The sequence below is a fragment of the Crassostrea angulata genome, chromosome 9, assembly GCF_025612915.1.
Source record: "Crassostrea angulata isolate pt1a10 chromosome 9, ASM2561291v2, whole genome shotgun sequence".
Taxonomy (NCBI): domain Eukaryota; kingdom Metazoa; phylum Mollusca; class Bivalvia; order Ostreida; family Ostreidae; genus Magallana; species Magallana angulata.
The window spans coordinates 7,951,471-7,973,623 of NC_069119.1; the positions used below are offsets into that span (position 1 = coordinate 7,951,471).

Here is a 22,153-nt window from a genome sequence, read left to right on the forward strand (position 1 = left end):
TCATGTTGAATTTTTTTTTGTACTTAAATGTTCTTTTCTACTAAAGTGACAAAAATATCATCGTTTTTAAATTTCTGTTAGCCATATTTTTGTGGAAAAGGCCGTTAAAAAGCCTTATTTGGAGCAAAATTGAATTATTGTCGTCCTGTACAAAAATTGATTTGCCATATATTCCTTAGAAGAGAAATATTTCCTTTGACAAAAATTAATGATTTTTTTTCAATTCTTATTTATCATAAAAGTTTAAGTTATATGCAGTCTTATCACACTAGCTGGTTCGTGCAGCAAAATAAAATTTAAAAAAAATACAGCTCATATTGCTTTAAAAGAGAAAAACACCAACATATACTAATATTCTTATTCATATTATAATACGTCGGATGGAAAATACTTTAACACTGCCCATCAATGGTATTTCGTTACCATTGGCAACCCTAGAAAAATATTCTCACCCTAAATTTTATCTTATTTTGCTCACAGATTTTATTGGACAGTTTTTTTTTATTCAATTAGTAATACAAATAATTAATTCATATATTGATTCTCAACATGTTCTCATTCTTATTCGTAAAGTTAACTGAATCTTTAGAAATGGCATGATTAGTAATGATAACATTTTGTTTGTGTATTTTATTTAAATATTATGTTTGTCCACCTGGATTTAATTTATGGCCAATCAAAAAAAAATCCTTTAAAACAAAAAAGTTCTTTTTTTGGCTGTTTTCAACCGAATTTGGGAAACCTGTTTGATTTAGCTTTGACCTAATTTCCAAAGAGAAACTATCAGAGTGAAATATATCTTATAACACCATAAAGTGCTCAGGTATTCAATTGTTAATTTGTAAGGCCCTCAGATGGTTCGATGATCGTGGCCAATTTTGGCTGCATTTATATCCTTTCAAAGAACTCCATATAAAAAAAAAAAACACAGGAAAATACCGAAATTTAAAAGATTGAAAGTGTGGACGAAACGAAACGAAACTTTACCATAGAAAAAAAGTTTGTCGCTACCCGAATATCTTAATTTTATGTAAATCTTATGATTGATTTGTTGACGATCTAGATTCCTTAGTTAATAAAATACAATAAGGCTAGAGACAACACGTATGTTATAGAACCCATTCGGATCAATGGGTCTAAATGTACGAATACAATACGAGGAGGTAACTCTATGTACATGAATCATTAACGCCCTCGCACTGTAGACTGATATCCATCTTAAACTGTGCAGCCATTTTCATTTATTATTAATAGCTTAATCTTACTAGTATTGACTTAAAACAGGGATTACCTAATGATAGCATTTCAAAATGCATCGAATTCAATCGTAATTTAAAGTAAATATTGCGTAATTTAAAATATTTATTGCACAAAGATAATTATCTCGAATTTATATGTAAAACAACAATCAATCGATCCAGAAAAAATAATTTAGTTTCAAAAACAAGTTTGAATACTATCAAAAATATTAACAAAGTATGTGCGTCATTATTAAGATTTTTTTTCTTCCAATTAATCTTCTCACTTCATAGCAGGTTGCTGATAGCGGATATTAGGTGTTAAACATGATCTCTGAGTCGATATATATTTACAAAGGTCGTTTTTGGTCTGAAGAAAAAAAAAGGATTATGACAATGTGAAATTTAATACATTCATTTCCTGTGATATTTTGCAGCCCCACCCTAGTACAGACACAAATGAAATTTTACGTCGTCTGACCCGCTAATAATATTGCCCATATTTTTTTTTATCAATTTTATTTTCTAATTTGAAGTTTCACAGTTGTTTTCAGTCTTTTCTAAATGTTCCCTCTTTTTCATTCATTAAAAATACAACATCGGATTAGTTCAAAAATACCCACGAGAAAATTCCTTGACAAAAACTAATTATAGATAAGGGAAAAGAAAACACAGTCATTAATGTCCAATCTAAAATCAGAATAAAGAAATAACAAATATGCACAATTCATCCACTGCGGTAAAAAAAAAAGATTTACAATTGGATAGGTTTATCTTCTAAATACAATTTTAATTGTTCGTGTCGTTAGCCCATGAGTACATACATATAAGTTACCGATTCAACAACGATACTACTTGTATTCCTTTATACATGTAGGAGCATGGTCACGATTTTGGTGAAAAATTATTTTTCCGATTTTGATGTTAACAATGCTTTAGTAAGGCACTTTTAATAGGCAACCGAAATTTGAGTGTCATTTATTGAGTTATAAGCGAGCTACAGAGTTTGCAATTATTTGCTCTGGAAACAAAGCCTTTGTTTACATTCTGAATGTTGAAGTAAAAAATTCCAGTTTTGGATCTAAAATGAATGTGTTAAACGCTAAGAACTGTTTAATTATCCTTTAAATGAATCAGAAGATAGACAAATCAGCTTGAAAAACATTTTTTACTGGTAAACATGTATTGAACCTTTGTAAACAAAACCAGGGCACGAGCCTTGTTTACATGACAAAGAAAAGCAAGCCCTGTATCTTGCTTATAACTCTACGACTAACTCTCAAATCTCATTTGATTACAAAAAATCCATTCCTTAAGCATTGTAAATAATAAAAACACCCAGAAAAATAGAATTTGACCAATGCTCCTTTAAAGATTAACGTAAGGTTGAACTTAAAAGAAGATGGCGGAATAAGCAGATGCCCATTTGATTAGTCGTAAAATACATTTTTAATTTTTTGTTTACTAAATATATTTGGTTATGTTATAATACATATTTACATAAGGACAATTCTAACTATGTTCAGTCTTGAATCTTTGATCAAACGATAAGAATAAAAATATTTTTGATGATAAATTAGTATACCAGGGTACGTACATATCAGACATATTGAATCATCCGCTTGTTTCTTACCTATCTATTATATTTACATCTATGAAAAAGCTTATATCCTACCTAAAAACAACCTTGGATATCATTAAAAATACGTGCCCTAATTTTTTTGACAGCTATACTGAAAAATAGGATTTGAACAACGAAATGTTGTTATTGTTATTACATGTATATAACTGACAGTCGGGTATATATGACGGTCGGGTATACATGACAATCAGGTATATATTATATATATTTATCTTTTAATAAATATGAAAAGTTGCTAGATACTTAAAATGGCAGATGAGATCATTTGAGACCTATTTGTATGAATGCATTTTCTAATTAAGTTTTAATGATCAACATAGATATATATTCAGATTACAATTGTTCTTTTTTTATTCAGAGATTTGTCTTTTGGTTAATTTGTGTAGGTTTGCCTTCAACTCTTGTTTACGAATCACTAAATTAGGGTAGTTTTCTCACCACTTTGACTTCATCGACCGTCTTATTATATCTAATCGATTCGAAAGAGACATTAAGAAAATAAAATCACACAATATTGTTCGAATCCCACTTTCTATAAATCTGTCGAAAATAAAAAAAAAAAAGATCATGTAATACTGAGTCCAAGACTGTTTTCAGCGGCTAATATCCCTGCTTGGTGGATAAATCTTAATGCCTAACCTTATATAATAAAATCATAAATGGTTGCCATTTCATAGTTTGACTTAATAACAACCTCTTTGGTACAAGTTTCTTAATGTAACTTAAGGATATAATCTTACTAGGAACCATTTTATCAAGGCCTTGGACTTTCCGTAGGATGTAGCTATTTGTTTCTTACGTCAAAACAAGTTAAAATGACGCTGATTTCAAGCGAAATATACACTGATTGCGTAGTCTTAACTAAAAAGCCAGACAAATTTTGTTGATTTTAAGATCCATGGCTGAATGACCAGCGATGAAATAGACAGGCCTACATACATTGCTGTTTGACACAACTACCCAAAGTCCAAGCTCTAAGACTTGTTAAAAAGGTTCTGTTTGGATTAGGATGCTCAAAGATAAACGCATATATGGCCATGATCTACTTCCATCTCTGTCGCTAGAGTGTTATTTTTGTCTGAATATCGTCTACCATTAAACTGAATACAGAATTTTATGGTACATGTATCCGATTTTATTACCGTTCTTCGTTCAGGCTTTGGTAATATTAAGGAGGCCTGGAGGGTTGTAAGCAATTTAAACTATAATAATCTCCTTCTCTTTGAGAAGAAGAGTACTTTATAAAAAATATAGGAAAATATTCAAATTTTAAAGATTAAATATTTGGAATTCTTCTCTACTCTCTATGGCAAATTGCCTAAAATAATATTTAATGTATAAACATTGAGTACATCTTATTCATACTTTGTTGACTACATGTATCAAACCTCCTTAAATAGGTAAAACAGGGGAAAACGTTAGACCTGCAACGGTATTTAAAAGTAACGATCTATGACGTTCGACAGACACAATATTTTCTCAAAAACATATAAAACATCTGCATCGAGAAACCTTTTAATTACATTAATGCATAAAATTAAGGGTAATACGGATAATTCTCCCTTACTAAAGGAGGAAATTGGAAATATTGATGGAATATGTTTCAAACATGTAAGTTTCTAATTTATTTTATTAAAAATAAGTAAAACACGTAAATGGGATGGAAAAGAAAATCATGTAGCTAAATGGTATTTTATTTTCATCTCACCCATTTTACTGCACTACATTTGTTCATGCAATTACTACCGGTATATAATTAAATTTTCTTTTTTAAATTAGTCATTAAATCTTTGACCAACTTTGATGGTGAGCATCTCTAATTTGAGACTTGTTATGTTTTTACTGACTGCTTCGTTCTGGATTGTATATGATATGTCACTTGATCACGTTTTGTGTTGGAGGAGTTGTTTCCCTTCACTGATGGTGTGTTTGGCTTGAAACCCGTGATGTACTCAGACAAATCCACATCGTCGGATTCGGACACAAAACTCCTCTCCGATTCCATTCCTTCGATACTATTCAAGTCGTCTTCTATCTCTTTGGTAAGTCTTGAGAGTTGCCGAGTGAGGTTTTCCGAATCTTCTGAACTTTCGATATACCTTTGCATTTGTTGTTTGATTTTTTCAGTGTTTGTTTTCAGTAAGGCCAGTTGCTTCTCGAGTTCCTGTTTTTCTGTCTGTTTACCTTTAATTACTGTTTTGATATCGTCTATCTGTTGCTTCATATCTCCAAGAAAGTGAATGAAATTTGGCCGTAGCTCCAACTCAAGCAGATAGTCTTCCTGGACAACGTTCTTCTTGTATTCAAGAATTTTCAAGGCGGACTGGCGTTTTGTTAACTCGGCGTTGAACTCATTCGCTTTATGCACCAATTCGCCATGTTCCTCGGACCCTCTTCTGACATTGTTCAAGTTCTCCATCGTTCGTTGACGTTCGTAGAGAAACGTGTTGTATTCTTTTTGAGCGTGAAGAAGTTTTGAATCTACTTGCTCGAAATTGTTGGTGAGTTCGTCGATACGACCTTCCCGTGATTCTAAAGACTGCATTTCTTCATTCAAAGTCTCCAACTTGATTTCGTTTTCATGAATGACTTCACCTATATCTCGTATATTTTGTTTGATTTCCTTCGCTTGCTGTGCGTACTCGTTTGCTACCTTCATCCTTTCTTCAGGATCAGGAGATGGTTGCTTTTTGGGCGCTTCTGGGGTTTTAGGTGGTTGTTCTTTTGGAGAAACGGTGCTCTCGCGAGATTGGGAGACTATGCTGGGCTCACGAGATTTCGATAATGTATTTTCGCGAGATTTTGGCAATTGTTCTTTGACTCTGCTTTTCAGTGGAAGTCTATCCCCGTATATTGATTTAGCTAAATTTAGCCACTCTTTTGCCATATCTATGGCATTGTAACACTTAACAAATGCATCTGGAACCAGTCGCAACAAAGGTTCAAACGCTGAATAATTACTGAAGGTCATAAGTTCATGACTGCTATCTGGATCAAAATCGTCTGGGTTTAACTCACGATCTTTCAGCAACCCGGCCCACTTTCTTTCAAGTTCTTCCAACTGCGTAACAATTGCAAACAATTTCTGCATCTCGGCTGTTTTGGTCTCCTCTTCGGTTGGCTGAGAACCTCGTTTTGAATTTTTTCCTTTGATATTTTTGGATGGCGGGGTTACTTTTTTATCATTGCTGTCTGTTGCGCGGTCCTTTAAGGCTGAACGTCTAGGTCGGTCGGCAGGATCAAAGTAATCCTTGAGCAGCACGGAGTGAATGTTATCGTCGAAGTGGCGTTTCAAGTTGCCAAGATATTTGTAGTCATTCTCAAAAGTATCCAGGTGTTTTAACGCCTGCCTTTCTTTGTCGCTTAGTTTAACGTTCTTTTCCTCTCTTTTCATCAACGGTTTTAAAGACTGGCGAAGCTGATCCATTGACTTGAGTTTCAGTGTCGGCGCTGTCGATGGCTTCTTTGCCTCCGCTGCCGTCTTGGCGCCTCGAGGCAGGCTTGGGTTGGCAGCCCTCTGTTCTTCAGCTGCTACTTGTAACATACTATATAAGCGTTCCTTTGAAAAGCGGGAGATCGCATGGCGTAGGAGTTTCTCAAAAGCTGTAATTTGGCCGAGAACGGACTCCGGAGAATTGGTCCCTGCACCCTCCATTCCAAGAATGTGGGTCTGAAAACGAGAGAGAATGTTCAGTAAGTATACAGTTCTTACTCAACGAGCCTTAAGGAAATATATAAGTACAAGTCATGTGTATGAAAGAACAGTGATTATTAATAGTAACTGGTGATTAATTCTTACTTTGCAATTAATATTGCAATGAATTTATTTTCCAATGCTTATTTGCAGTATTTAAAGCTGAACTGTGACAACGCCCGAAAATTATGACTTTCTTTTTTACAAAAAAATTGTTAATAATAATATATGAACTACACTTTTCTGATTTTATTTCATTTTTCAGAGGAAATTGGATAAATCGTTCAGCCAGGGCAGTAGACAAGATAAAATCATGATACCGCGGTAACAAGCATTCAATTTTTTGTCTCTATATCTATACATAATCGAATATTGTTTTCAAACCACTGACACAACTCCTCTCTCTCTCTCTCTCTCTCTCTCTCTCTCTCTCTCTCTCTCTCTCTCTCTCTCTCTCTCTGATTTAACTCAAATATTTGCACGTTTCAACAGTCAATAAATTGTTTTTACATGTATAAAGCGTCAAGTTTGTCTTCAAGATGAAGTCTTGTGACGTTTAAGATGTTTACATACACTTTTAAAACTCTTTGACAGCAATAGAGAAATCCCCACTAACTAATCAAACACAGTCCTATTGTTGACGTTAATTTCTTTGTGTTCAAACTGAATCTCATGATCATAAGGTGTACCATTGGTAGAAGCGCCCGTAATAATGCTCAAACTCATTTCATATTCTCTCATTATTTTTATCCAAAAAAGTATTTCAAACTACAAATGCTATGCATATGATCTGAATTTATGTTCTCTTTATCAACTAATATTTTGCAATGACATAGTTTAATAATTTAATTAAATTGTTTCTTGCAATTCACGCTCTGTAATACTAAATACACAATTATGGGTTTTGTTCTTTGAATAATTCAATTTTGAAGCCTTTAAGTTCTTTCTGTATAAGTATAGATAAGTATATTTTGTTGATTTGTAGATAACGTTCTTGTTTTTACAATGATGTTATTTGTTTTATTATGTGACGTCACAAGTGTCAGACAGTATTAGGCTTCAGTTCTTGAATCTAATTATGATCAGTGCAAAAAGGTCATTGGATATGGCGATTAAACATTGTGAGACCTCTAGCTGCTTTTATATCCTTTTTTATTGCGTGTCACAAAATTTGAGAAATTTGGAAAAACTGTATCACTTTTTGACATTTACGTCATTTTTCCGATTTAAAAAGTTTCTAATAACGAAGAATTCCGTTATACTTTCTTCTAATTTGAATATTTTGCGGTGTAAATTTGCTCGCGAAAAAAGCAAAAATAAGAAAATCGCGAATCTTTGGACAATAATACTATGATTCTAAAACATAAAGGATAAAAGAATTTACATGATAAATGACCAACGATGGGTACTTCAAATTAAAATTCATGGTGTTCCAACATCTTTACACCAAAATTAGACAAGAAGCTGACGTCGCACGCTCGAGTCTATAATCTAGGATATTAACAATGTCTGAAGATTACACTCAGGCCCATAACTTTTATATGATCACGTTTTCTATATGAGATTTATTTTGTTTTGTAACGAAGTAAATTTAATTTGTGTGGGATTTGTAAAAAAAAAATCAGAGACATGAGAGCTTGTCATATTTCTTGAAATAAAACCTTATCAAATATCTGTTAACGCTCTTAAAGCAAATTGTAAGCTACTTACGCTGATAACATTGAAATTAAATATTGTACTGTTTCAAAACAAAGAATAATGCGACACAGAAACCAGCATATATTTCTAATTCTCATTGTAAATTATGCGTGTGTAACGCTTAAAGTATTAAAATTTCTGCATATCGCAGATTATGTTTTCCTTGCTCAAAACTCTACCTCCAAAATCAGTACATTTCCAAAAGTCACGAATTGCAAATAATTAAATAGTATGCAATAATGCACAAACATTAAAACCATTGATCTCAATTCTTTTCATATAAGGATTGGATACTGAAAAAAGATAAAGACCATGCAGTAACCAAGCCCATGCGTGGATCTAGTTTGGGTTTGAGAGGGGAGTCCGAGTCCCGAGTCCACACTCGGACTCCCCTCCCTCGAAAAATACAGTTATCCCTCAACCCCGCCCCCTGGAAAAAAAATTCTGGATCCGCGCATGTAAGCTCCCAGCCTTCTCAAAATAAAAACTCTTAGTAAACCGGAAACCACACATACATGTACACGCAATACCGAACCTAAAAGAGCCAGTAGTTGAACAGAAATCTTTCAAATAACCTTATTATCGTCCACGTGTATTCTTAATCCTTTATATTCATGTCTCTGCATACATACCCTAAGAACTAGTCAAGAATATCTGACTACATACAACCGCTATAAAAATTCACGTAGAATTTAAATTCATTACACCGTGCATTATAAAAAATTCTTTGGAGGAAATAATGGCAACAAACAAATAACATCTTTTTTTATCACAAATCGGTAAAATACAATCGACAAAAATCAATCTGATTACCTCATCTTCTGGATCAAGATATTCACCCATTGTTTTAGATTTGTGTATCAAATCATTCAATTTGTCTTCATTCACATGTCTCAAAAATGGTCGAGTTTCTCTTCTCCGTTATGTATAGTACATCAATAATAGTACAATTTTCAGCATTGTACTAGACTTAATACACAAGTACTGAAAATCTCCAGTTAGGGTCTAGAGCCCTTATTTGTTTATGACAAGATCCCCGTTAGTGTCATCACATTAATCCGAAATTTGAAAACACAGGATATTCCTTTAAAAATGAACAAAGCATTGCTCGGATAGCTTGTTTACAAATCTAAGGTTCCTAAATTGTCAACAGCAAATTGGCACTCGAAGTACTTCTGTAATAATTAATTAACATGAATCAACTGTCTTTTCAGGGCCGGGTAAATCAAAACGTCCTGACTTATATGTACTACGAGAAAAATATTTAATAATTTTTTGTGGAAATCTTACGATCACTTCCCGCAGATAACAAACGTTCTAGATGACTTTAGCGGGTTTTGTTTTTTGTGCAAACTCATGCGCCCACCTATTGCCTGCATACGGTATTTAAAATGTTCAGATATCAAAGGCCCGCGACCAAACGTCTTCTATGCGTTTTGTCCCGATCAGCGGTTTTCAAAGCGTTTGAAAGAATGCGTATTGTTGCAGAGAAATAATGATTTACTCGACAGTTGATCTTTGAACAAAGGACACCGTTTTATCGTCCAAGTGTCATCTGATTAAGTTATACGTGACTGCAGTGTGTGAAAATGTTCGTGGATTGAAAACATTTCAACATATTTTTATGTACTGATAGGTACAAACTTTGGGCCCGATTTTATGCCCCCCCCCCCCTCCCCCCATTTTACATTTAAATATATAGATCAACCTATTAAATTTTATGTGAAAGCGACGTCCTTTGCAAGAGTATGCAAAGGTTAGATACATTTTTATAGCCTCGATCGTAGAATAAAAATATATTTTAAAGGGGAGTCAAAGTAGAATATAAAAAGATGATATGGGTATTAGAACGTATTATATAAGTCAATGAATTAAACGATAATGACGTATTTAAAGGTGTAATTGATACCCCCATAGGCATTTAAAAATCAAATTCACATATACAACCGAAATGGGTGGATAGAGTTGTTTACGAATTTAAAAGGTTTGCATAAAATGGCTTAATGATTTATTTTGCCCCACCTCCTCGTTTTTCTAGGTCTAGAACACATTACACATCTCCATATTAATTTTATTCTTAATTTTAGAAAATCTACATGAATATCCTACCCAAAAGCCAATACATCATTTCTTGCAGAAGTGCATAAGAATTGACAAAACATTGTGGGCAAGCTGAAATTCTGCTCTTTTTCAAAGCTGGAAATTTTGAAAACATGCTTGAAGGTTTGAGAGTTTTTTGATGATACCTTATATACATATAACTTATAGCTTGGTGTCATAAAACTATCGGGGTTGATTTTAAGGTAAGAATTTATCACGATTGGATTGTCTCATAAAAACAGTAACTGATACGTTTTTAACCTTTTTAAAAATATTAAATTAAATATAGATATCCAAATAACCCTTTGAATCAAGCGTAGAGGACCAGTTTATTTATACATGTATTTCCCTGACGATAAAAAAGTAGGAAAAATAAAACAAACCGATTTAATTTTTTTTTTGTGGTGCTGTAAAATCACAACGGACTTGAAAAACTTCATCGCACACTTTAGAATTTAAAGGAATTATTTTTGTAGAAATATAGATGAAAAAAATTCTGAATGAAAAAAAGAGGGGGGGGGGGGGGGTTGCTTTGTGGCAGTCAACGTCATTACACCTATACACGAAATAGAGTCAAATCATGAAAATATATACAGATAATCTACAATATTTAAAAAAACCCTCTACGATTAAGTGTATTAAAAAATGTGATCATACGAACGTAATTTTGATAAAAAAGAATTAGGTATATTCAAATTTTGGTAATGTTTAAATTAATTTCAAAATGGAGATCCTCTTACCTGATGACTTTCCTTAATCTTAAAAAAACGGATTAAAAACGGATTAAAATGTCGTTGTCCATACGCTTATTAGTGTTATAGTTCCATGAAAAGAACAAAGGTTTGATTGACTCGAGGAGAATTAACACTTCTTCATTATGAGATGATCAACAATTAAATTGTGGATCATGATACTCTAAAGTACGCGGGTCAACCTATATATATACTGACTAAACGAGATATCCTTTATATATATTAATATCTCTTTGGGTCATTTCCCAAGGGCAACCTCATTTAAATTAAAAAAAAAAACCCGCACGTGATGACAAATAAGTGATAATGAGTTAAATACCTGCAATGGTGTGATGTCTTATTTAAATATTCGACCAATAATCGTAATATACAGAGATTGATATCAGTTTTCATTTTATGAAGATGAATAATGTTTAATCGCTGCTATTAAGATTCTTTGGGTCTATAAGGAAAAGGGGACCCCTTCGAATTTCGTAGACATTAATAGACCTATTTAATTACATTGCGTCTAGCATTATAACGGTTGCCTACAATGCTTCTCAATCTTAAGCAGTTCTTTTCAAGTTCTGTCTTATGCCAAAGCCCATTTCTCGAATCAAAATTTATATCTTTATATGTGTGTCGTTTGATACCTATAAATCGATCTAAAATGCGAATGTTTCATTGGTAAGCTATAAATCACACTCAAATGGTTTTATTTTGAGAAATGCATGAAAGGAAAAGCTCAGACGTAATGTTATTAATTCTGGTATTAACAGTGCTATAAGTTACAAAAGAAAGAAAACAAGAAAATATCGGAAAAAGGAAATGATTAGAAACTATTAAAGTGAAATTAAATATGTTTTTAGGTACGAAATATTATTCAACAAAGATGCGGTGTAGATTAGTTTTTTTGCAATATCCGTTGTGTTGGAACGCAACAAATTGGAATTGAAAAGATATTTTTACGCACGAATTTCCTATTTAAGAAAAAAAGATAAATCATAGTTCGATTTAGCAGGAATCTGTAACTTTTCAAGACCTTAAATACCCCGCATGCTTAATATCGATATACATGTACGCTATAAAATAGATTCATTTGCTATATTAATCAAATGTATGTTTTTGAATTTTAAAATTGGATTAGGCTTCATCTGGTATTAAGACAACCTAGTTATACAAAAGCCAGTTTTTTACTTAAAAAGCAAGAATTATTGAAATTTTTTCAACATCTATGATTATCGCAGATATTAATAGTTTATCATATGAACATGTTCAAAGAATATTGGCCATTTTTCACTACAATATTATCTGGTGAAATCCATTCCTTGTATTTACAAAATAAAAAAAAAACAACAACAAAAACTTAGTGAACTTAGAATGTATAATAAAATAATTTAGCCATAGAAAGTGGACGCCCTAGAAATAGTTTGCGTAATAACAGAATATGTGTGTTTTGCAGATCCGAATTTGAGGATGAGTATCACTTTGTCTTAATATGTATGTAGTACTACGTTGTTAGCAGTTAAGAAATTAAAAAAATACTATTGGGAAAAACCGTCTATGTCTAAACTTATACAGCTTTTTTATGTGTAAAACAATGTAAAAATATTCTGAAACTTAGGAAAATTTTTTTGCCAACATGCCCTCATATTACGTAATGATTGATATTCTATTCAAACAACCGCTGTTTTAAATTAATGTGTTGTACATTCTCCATAAATATTGATATTATACATTTGTACTTCATATCTATTGTTCCATGTATTATTGCCAGTATGCCGATTGTTACAAGTACCAAAGTCCTTGCGCTACGCTGTAAATATTCTATTAAAAACATTTAAATAATGCAATAAGATTTATGTCTTACGCAATAAAGTGAATTGAATTGAATTGGAATCAAGAGGTCGCGTTATTGATTTTGCGTGTATGATGTGCAAAATTTTCAAAGAATATACTCACATTCCTTGTCTGCATTATTTGAAGTGATTTTATGGCGGGAAAATTAATGGTACGTGTAATAATTGTTAATGAAAAGGATTGATACAGGAATAGTTCATTATAGATTAACATGGAATCGTTCGATTTAGAGTAGTTACATATGTACATTGTACATTGTAACTGTATCTATAACATAATATCATGAAGGTATAGTTCCATTTTGGTATGCTTTGGGAGTTCAAAACACAAACACATACAAATACTGCAGAATAACGAGAACAAATGATTTTTTCATTGTTCTCTCACATGGTGAAAAATCTACAAAAGTCATTCAGCGGGATCGATAGAATACAATAGTAAAATCAATTTTGTAAAGAATGGCAAACGAAGGTATAGAGAAGCAATCGATTCGTGAAAGAGCTTTAATAATGATTGCGGGACCTGACTTGCCGAGTCAATTTAAACATTTCAGTAGAAAATAAGGCACCGTTATAAAAGTCTTTACCAATTTATAAAAGAGAAACATATACAATGTTACTCTTGACTGCATATTCTTTTGATTTTTTAAAGTCACAGTTCAACGAATATGTTTTGAACAGATAATTGATGGGATTAAATGTGCGTATGGGGTATATCATGATGACATATTTTTAAAGGACTGTTGAAAATTTAAAATGTTGATCACTTTTGTTGTAGTTTTATTTAATATTTCGTGTCTGAGAGAGAGAGAGAGAGAGAGAGAGAGAGAGAGAGAGAGAGAAGAGAGAGAGAGAGAGAGAGAGAGAGAGAGAGAGAGAGAGAGAGAGAGAGAGAGAGAGTATCGACTTTTACCTGCAGGATTTTCTCCACATCCGAAGATACATCGTTGGTGAACATTATGTGTCCACAGCTTTTTGTATAAAACACGACACGAACTCAGTTCTTTTTTTCTCCCACTTTTTCTTTTTTTTTTGTCCTTCAGAGCGTTCTTATCTAATCTTCAACACGATATCTGAAGTTTCTTAACAGTACAATCAATTCATCGAGTCGTGGGCAATGTTTACTTCATGTTCCCTAATCTCGGTTAAGAACGTTCTACGGGAACCACGCTAACCTTGCATATACTCTCTTTTTTCAATTCGATGAAATCGAAATTCCAAACAATAAGCCTCAATTGATCGGACACATGCAGAGTTCGAAATTTCCAAATACTCAATAGTGAATTATTACATTCATTCTCCAGAAATCCATGTCAATAATTCAAATCCTTTTCCAGACACGTTGTGATTAATTTTTTTTTTCCAGGACCCGTCTAAAGAATCTAACTGTGTTACAAAATATAAGATTGTTTCCACAAATCCAGTTGGTAATATTGCTCTCCGGGTTCGTGTGTTTGAAGTTTTCCCTGTGATGGTGAACTACCATGTGTACTGTACTAGTTTACCCTTACATGTAATTGTAACTTCTGTGAAATATTCCGTTTGTCAAGGCCCTGTTATTATCCTATCGTGTTTATTTAATTACTCCCTTGTGTATAGACTGGCTTTACTTAAAGTGTATATTTATCATGTTAAGCATAAAAAGTGTAATTCCGTTTAATCTTTTAAATACCCGAACGTTTAAATGTCCTCAGATGCAGTGTTAACAGCTGAGCAACGGTGTTCGTCTTTCTTTCTTTCTTTCTCTCTCTCTCTAAGTTTCTCTCTCTCCAACTTTCTTTCGTTCTTTTCTAATTATTGTTAGTATTTTGAATGCATGTTGGTAGGTGTAAGTAAATGGTATGAATAAACTGCATCAATAAGTCCATTTTCTAAATATTAATATTTAAACTCCCTGTGTCTGTTTGTATTGCACTATGTAAATACATAGAGCAAATACACAAAGAATAGAGATATTTAAGGTCATAAAATATTGAACATTGTAATATCTTGAGAAAAACAAATACATGTATATCCATCTTTCACAGTAGCCCTTTAAGCTTACGGGTATAACAAGAGGCCCACAGGCCACATCGTTCACCTGACATAACATTGATTAAATCAACTTCATGGAATCAGAACAAAATATCTTGTATTGAGAATCAAGTAGACCATATCTTGTTTAAAAAGACCTAATATAGTTTGCACATATTCTTATATTAAATAACAAAAAATTCTCATTTCAGTTTTGGAAAGGAAGATCTTCATTTTTATCTTATAGTCCTAATTATGTAAAAATTACCGCCACTTCCAAATTGTGGCACCACCCTACCCCCGGGGATCATGATTCATATCAAACTTCAGTCTACACTATCTGAGAATGCTCCCACACAAGTTTCAGCTTGTCTAGCAAAAAACTTTGTCTAAGAAGAAATGTAAGAGAAAAACATCTCCATTGATTCTTAATATGTAACAAATGAACCCCCACTGTGCCGACACCCTGCCCCCCCCCCTCCCCCCCGGAAACAGAGGGTGCTTCCACACAACTTTCAGTTTTCTGGCTAAATGATTTTTAAGAAGAAAAGTGAAAAAAATATTTATTTTTATATAATTTTGTGGCCTACGCTACCTCCGGGGATCATGATTTTGACTAACTTGAGTCTACATACCTCATCAGAACCAATCGACACAAGTTAATTTTTTTTTACCAAATTGTTTTTGAGAAGAAGATTGAAAAAAAATCAACCCCCATTGTAGCCCAACCCTACCCCTTGGGATCATGATTTTAACAAACATAAGTCCATGCTATCTGATCAAAGATGCTTCTACACAAGTTTCAGCTTTTTTGGTTAAATATTTTTTGAGAAGATGATTTTTAAAGATTTATTTGAATACTCTTTATTTAGGGATGCTTTGTGCCAAGTTAGATTAAAATTGGCCCAGTGGTTCGGGGGAAGAAGTAAAAAATGTGAAAAGTTACAGACGGGCGGACAGACGGACGCCCGACAAAAAGGTGATCAGAAAAGCTCACTTGAGCTTTCAGCTCAGGTGAGCTGAAGAACGAAAGATTACTTTCTTGGTCACTATTTTCCTCAATAAATGTACATTTTCCTAACTATAAACGCATTTTAACAATGCCGAATTTGTTTTTCCATTGCTGGTAGGTGCAGACAAACAAAAAGACAGAGAACTGAGGATGGACAGAATCAACAAAGTTATCCCCATAGGGAAATACATCAAAGGTTTAGTGGCTATTGTATTAAATGAATTTGGTCGATGAATACAACATACAACAGAAAAAGGGGAATAACTCTTAAGTAAAAAATGTACTTAAAAAAAAAGTTTGCTAAAAATTAAAAGAACTTTTGTAACTTAGTTGTGTTCTCCGGGAAAAATGTTTCTAGGATTGTCGAAGCAATTATGATATCAAATTGGTGCCTAATATTAGATTTTAAAAGAACAACCTTTTCTGATTTCTATAAATAATGTCAAATTACCAAATTCTCACCAAAATGAATATAATTCGATTTCTAGAATTTATTTTAAAATCCTTACAAAGCATTACATAGTCATGACATACATAAATTACATGAGTTAATGTAAATAAGATATTCAAGCAATGTTTTCCATATTGCATTTGATCAAGCTTGCTTTTAAATGTTATTGTATTTTTTTCACTATAAGTTATCTTTCTTGTAACGTTGCATATTCGATGAAGAAAAAGCAAAGAAAATCAATTTCCACTTAAAGGGACTTGGACACGATTTGACTTAAAATGTTCAAATTTTATTTTTCCATTTTCAATATTTATACTGATAAATATAGAAGTTTATAATGTTATGTCAAAATTTGAAAGTCAAATATCAAGTTATAAGCAAGATACAGAGTTAATAATTTTTTGTTTTGTAAACAAAGCTCGAATATTGTCATTTTTTACATATGTGTTGTATTGGTGTAAGTTTCAATCAAATGTATCTTTCTTTTGTTGAAAATAGTATTTATGAAGATACTGAATTAGTTTAAAAAAATTTACAAGTCATATTGTCTAAGAAATGGTAATTCTCTACATTACATTTTTTGTAAACAACTATAAGACTCGAGCTTTGTTTACATAACAACCAATTCTTACCTCTGTATCTCGCTTGTAACTTGACTTTGACATTAAATATTTTGGTCAATCATTTAAAATGCACCAGTAAACCATTTTTTACATAAAAAACAAAAATAAAATGTTTGATCTCAAATCGTGTCCAAGTCCCTTTAAACATAAATTATGTTTTTTAACGAAGTTTAATCAATCGATTTATCGTATACTAATTATACAAATACTGTTAAGATAAAAATTATGAAGCCATTAAAATGTTCGTTATGAAATTCTGTATCGCTCATTTATGAACATTACCTAAAGAGCATACTAGCCTTAGCCATCTCTAATGTACTTCTCCAATACATAAAATACCATGTTAAATCTGTTAGGTTTTACAAAGGTGTGAAATAGACCCTCCAGTCTGTACAACACCAAAAATTGATTTATAACTGTCCTAAGCCGATTTTGAATACAAATTCACATACCTGTAAAAGAAGCGAAATTGAAATTGATGACAGGGAAAATTTCCAAGATATCTTCATTGACACATTATCATTTTTCTCTCATAAAAGTTTACAGGAACAACAATAGGTTTCTTATGGAGATTTTAAAACGGGGAATGTTTACATCTTTTCTCCATTCGGAAGTCACTCGGAATACCTTGCTAAATTTTTTAACGTTACCGCCGTGTAAAACATGCTCAGATAGAGGGGGCGTTGCAAAGAAGAAATCTTGTACATTTTTCATATTTTGAATGAACATCATTTCAACCCTGAGGGTTTTCTAAATACAAGTAATTAAGCTAAATATGAATCAAGGATATCTTGGGACAGAGTATAGTTGTACATTGGCGAACCGTAGTTAAACTAATCCGTTGTGTAATGTAAAATATCATCTACAGTGTACGCCATCATTAAAATACTGCATACATTAGGTATGATACATGTATATGTTACAGGCGTTTTTTAATGTATTTAAAAACATGATTTCACAGCAAAATAAAAATAAAAGCAAGATTCTAAAATCGCAAGATATGCGTCTCACCATTTTACGCGGATATCATATGTAATTCCTCGCGTTTCATTAGGAATCTACAGTATAATTTGTGTTATCTAACGTCTAGTGAGTACGGGATAACCATATTGGTAAAATAGCTGTTGGCATCATGATTTAATTTCCCCCCCCCCCCCTTATATACAAATATTATACGCAGCAAATGTAATTCTTTTAAGAACCGCTATCTTTGTAAGAAGCATGTAGTACTAGTAACAAATTAATACTTTATTCAGTTAATTTTCAAATACAGATGGAGGGTTTTTGTTTATATTTTAGAATAATACTTAACCTTGCTTTAAAATGATATTGAATTGGTAAAAAAATTTCATGTATAATGAAAAGCAAAAATGTAATGCAAGCGCGAATCGTTAAACTGTCACCGCATTGTGTTACACAGAGAAATATATTAAGCAAAAAAAGAACAGCAAAGAAAAAAAACAGAAAAAAACCCAGAAAAATTAACTATGTTGAATTGCGATTAAGTGAATTGCATATTTTTCTGACTTTTAAACAATGACATTTAAATATAGTTCTAACCCTTTGGAATGCTAGTGTGGCAAGTATTATTAACCCAACCTTGCAATTTTTTTTCAAGAAATTCAAGAATTTGCGAATGTTCCAAAACAAGTAAACAAAATAATCTGTGACGTCACTCGATTGATCAGCTTGAAAAACCTAAATGCTTTGCCATTGTGAGATTTATTATTATCTTTGACAAAGCAGAAATGTTTGAAGAAGACATTCGACAATAAATATTTCATAGTCACTCAAATTTCACAATACAGATAACAACGTAAAAGTTCGTCACTTTAAGATATAAAAGAAAAAATTTCGATTGATGGTTTTAATTTATTCATGAAATGCATATCCTTTTGAAACATAATTCTTTAACTTCAATCAGTGTCTATATACCTGGTAATCCGTTTTCAGCACTCAACAGCATCTTAATTTATTAATTCCATTAAGGTTTTTTTTGTTTCCTGTCACAAAGAAGTATTGACAAAATGATCACTCAGGACACTGTTCCAGCGCACTTTGAAAAAATAATAATAGTATTTTGAAAAAAAAATTTCAAAGTGCGTGAAATTTAAAACCAAATCAACCTACTTAAAACAATTTTTCAACATGCATTATGAAGGTGCATCAAGATTTTGTAAATAATATAAATTAGACAATTAACGCACTTTAAAAAAAATGAAATAATTCCAAATTCTGGGATTCAATATTTAATAAGTCGACAGTAAGATGACTTCTACACAGTGATAGATATGGTGTACCGTCTCTAAGAACATTGTCGAGAATTGTTTGTTCTCAATGATTATGAAGATGGTAATGAGTATGCCAGCATTTAACTTGAGATAGTTTTGTTCATGTATAATAAAACTGGAAAACCAGCGATCTATTTAGCAGTCTTCAACTAGTTTTAGTTTTTACTCTTTATACAAGTAGATATGAGCAAACAATCTTGGATAAAGATTAAAGAAATTTAAAAGAAAAATTAAAGAACAAATTAATTTTACACGTTACACCTCTCTGTATTTTCTTCCTCGTTATCTCTGCATTGAAATGCACGGAATGCTTTTAACTTGCAGATTTATCAAATTTTCATTATTGAAACCTTAAACTTAATATGTGAATTTTATTCAAATCAAGCGACAGAATTAATACATAATGCACATGTCCTTGAAAGGAATCACCTGTAATGCTCTCTAGCTCTGAACAACTTTTGGAAACCACCATATGCATTCCTAAAGTGATTTAGTGTGTTTCTGTGTTATAGGATTACATTAATATGCTTTGTCTTACAATTAAAGACTAACGTACGATTTTTAATTTCAACCTTTATTCATTATTCTTTTTATCTTTAATCCAAGTCCAAGTCTCATAAATTGACAATTTAAAATAGATATTTTATTCTTAAACTCAATACGAAAAAAACCCCACATCTTAATTGCACAAAATGTAAACAGTGCATGACTGTTGCAGATTGCACGCAGACGACAGGGCACATTTAAATGATTCATAAATAAGATGAAAAAAATATTGCCTGCTCTTCTTGAATGGAAATAATGTAAAGCCTGCAAGCCTTTTACACAAAAACTCATCTCTACTCTGATATTTCAATTTTGCACTATAATTATCCCCTTAAGGTGGAATAACAGACCTGGAAAAAGTCCCTCAAATTAACAGGATTTTTTTTTGATAATGAAAGTTATAATGATAAATAATCTGTACAAATGTCAAATAAGCGAAAAATCTGCAGTTTGGGGATAAAATAATTATTCCAGTAAGTAACAACAAAAGCCCCTGCGGAATTCGAACTCTCCAATACTTTATCCACTCGGCTTTGGAGTGAAGTACATGTCTCAGTCCATAAAATCCTTTTAATAAAACGAAATGTCGTTTCGATCAGCGGTCAACCATTTTGTGATGATGTGTTATTTCACCTTAATATAAGAGAAAAGATACGTTTATGATAAAAAAAATCGGATGGACCACCTAATTTTTTCAGACCGGGAGCTACAAACCGAAAGCTATGTTGATGATATTTATATTCTGCTCTGTTCGTAAATAATCTCAAAATATTACACAATTCACTTACTGCACAATATCCTTCTTTAAACTAAACTCTTTTCAATTTATAAGTAAATGCACTACATTTAAACTATTCATACCTAATTCATAACGTCTGGCTTATTTTATATGCACGTCAATTGAGTTTAAGCTGGATTCTTTCTTAACCATGAAGCAATGCAATTCTCTGGAAAGAAATAAAAAGAGAATTCTCTTTGAAACTTAAACAAGTAATTAAAAATGTATTTCAACTTTCGTTAACGTGTCGCACTAATAAGATGCTATTTGAAATAATGATGTGTTTTCCGAAACATACCGTTCAAAGAATATTATTTGAAAATGAGTTTACATGCATTGGTATTTTTTTTTTTATACTTTTAATGTGAAAATGTTAAAAAGAGACATAAATAGGAACTTCTTAGAGACGCTACACTTTTCATACTTCTAAAACACATAACTTGTAACAAAGGTCTCACAATCCAACGGAATATGATGCAATTCCATAAGAGATAAGTATTAAGAAACATTTTTTATCATTAACCCACTCTTTATAACATCCAGTTGCCATAACTGCCCAGAAAAGCTTCAGATTGTCTTTAGAGTATCAAATACAAAAATAAAATGATCTGTAAAGAATATCCTCTATATAAAGATTTTCAAATCTTATCCACATTATCGTCAGTTAAACATTGATTCTCTTTTGATGTTTCAGTTTTTTAGAATAAGATCCTGAAGGTTTTTCTCAGTTTATTTCAATGTAAAATCCATTCTCGATGTAGACATACCCTACCCCCCAGAATAATGATATAACGGGGATACCAGAGAACACCAATGAACCCGCTTCAAATTTTTTTCAGATTTTTTTTTCTAACTTTTAAATCTTCAAATTAGGTCTGTAGCTGCGCAGTTCGACAGTTGATTTAAGTGATTCAAAAAGCATTTTCCTGTTCTTGTATGCATACTTTTATGCAAACAAAATGACATTTAGGACTTCATATTATTTGCTTTTATATGTTTTTTTATGTCTTCCTATGTATTCCTTGTAAAAACTTGACCCCCCTCAATTTGCCCCATCCTACACTCTTGGATAATGATGTAAATCTACGATATGTGATCATTTTCCAAACAAATTGCAGGGTTTTTTTTTTTTGCTAAATGGTTTTTGAGAAGAACATTTTCTATGTGTATTCTTAATTAAAAAATAAACCAACAATTGTGGTCCCACCTTTTCCCCAGGGATCATGATATGAACAATCTTAAATCTACACTACCTCAGCATGTTTCCACTTAGGTCTCAGTTTTTCTGTTTTAACTTTTATTTAGAAGAGGATTAATTTTCATAAAAATATTTAAAAAAAAAAAAATACACAATCTCCCCTTTAAAGGAAATCTTGCCCTTCTTTTGAACAAACTTAAAAGTCTTTTCTCCAAGAATGCTTTGCGCAAAGTTTTATATTAACTAGCTAAGTGGCTCTGGAAAAGATGGTAATGTGAA

At 32.1% G+C, this 22,153-nt stretch overlaps 1 protein-coding gene across 3 annotated transcripts; it reads right to left on the minus strand.

Moving 5' to 3' along the window:
• Window positions 1–4,616: 4,616 nt before the first annotated feature.
• On the minus strand, window positions 4,617–14,439 carry LOC128163962 (myosin-10-like). 3 transcript variants are annotated; one of them, XM_052827659.1, is made up of 2 exons: window positions 13,876–14,439; window positions 4,617–6,550 (listed from the first exon to the last, which is right to left on the minus strand). In XM_052827659.1, the coding sequence occupies exons 1-2, from the start codon at window positions 13,918–13,920 to the stop codon at window positions 4,712–4,714; spliced, it is 1,884 nt and encodes a 627-aa protein (XP_052683619.1). In that variant the 5' UTR covers window positions 13,921–14,439; the 3' UTR covers window positions 4,617–4,711. The 3 variants fall into 3 exon arrangements, with proteins under 3 accessions (XP_052683619.1, XP_052683622.1, XP_052683620.1); XM_052827662.1 differs by lacking the exon at window positions 13,876–14,439 and adding an exon at window positions 11,113–11,262; XM_052827660.1 differs by lacking the exon at window positions 13,876–14,439 and adding an exon at window positions 9,086–9,238.
• Window positions 14,440–22,153: the final 7,714 nt, after the last annotated feature.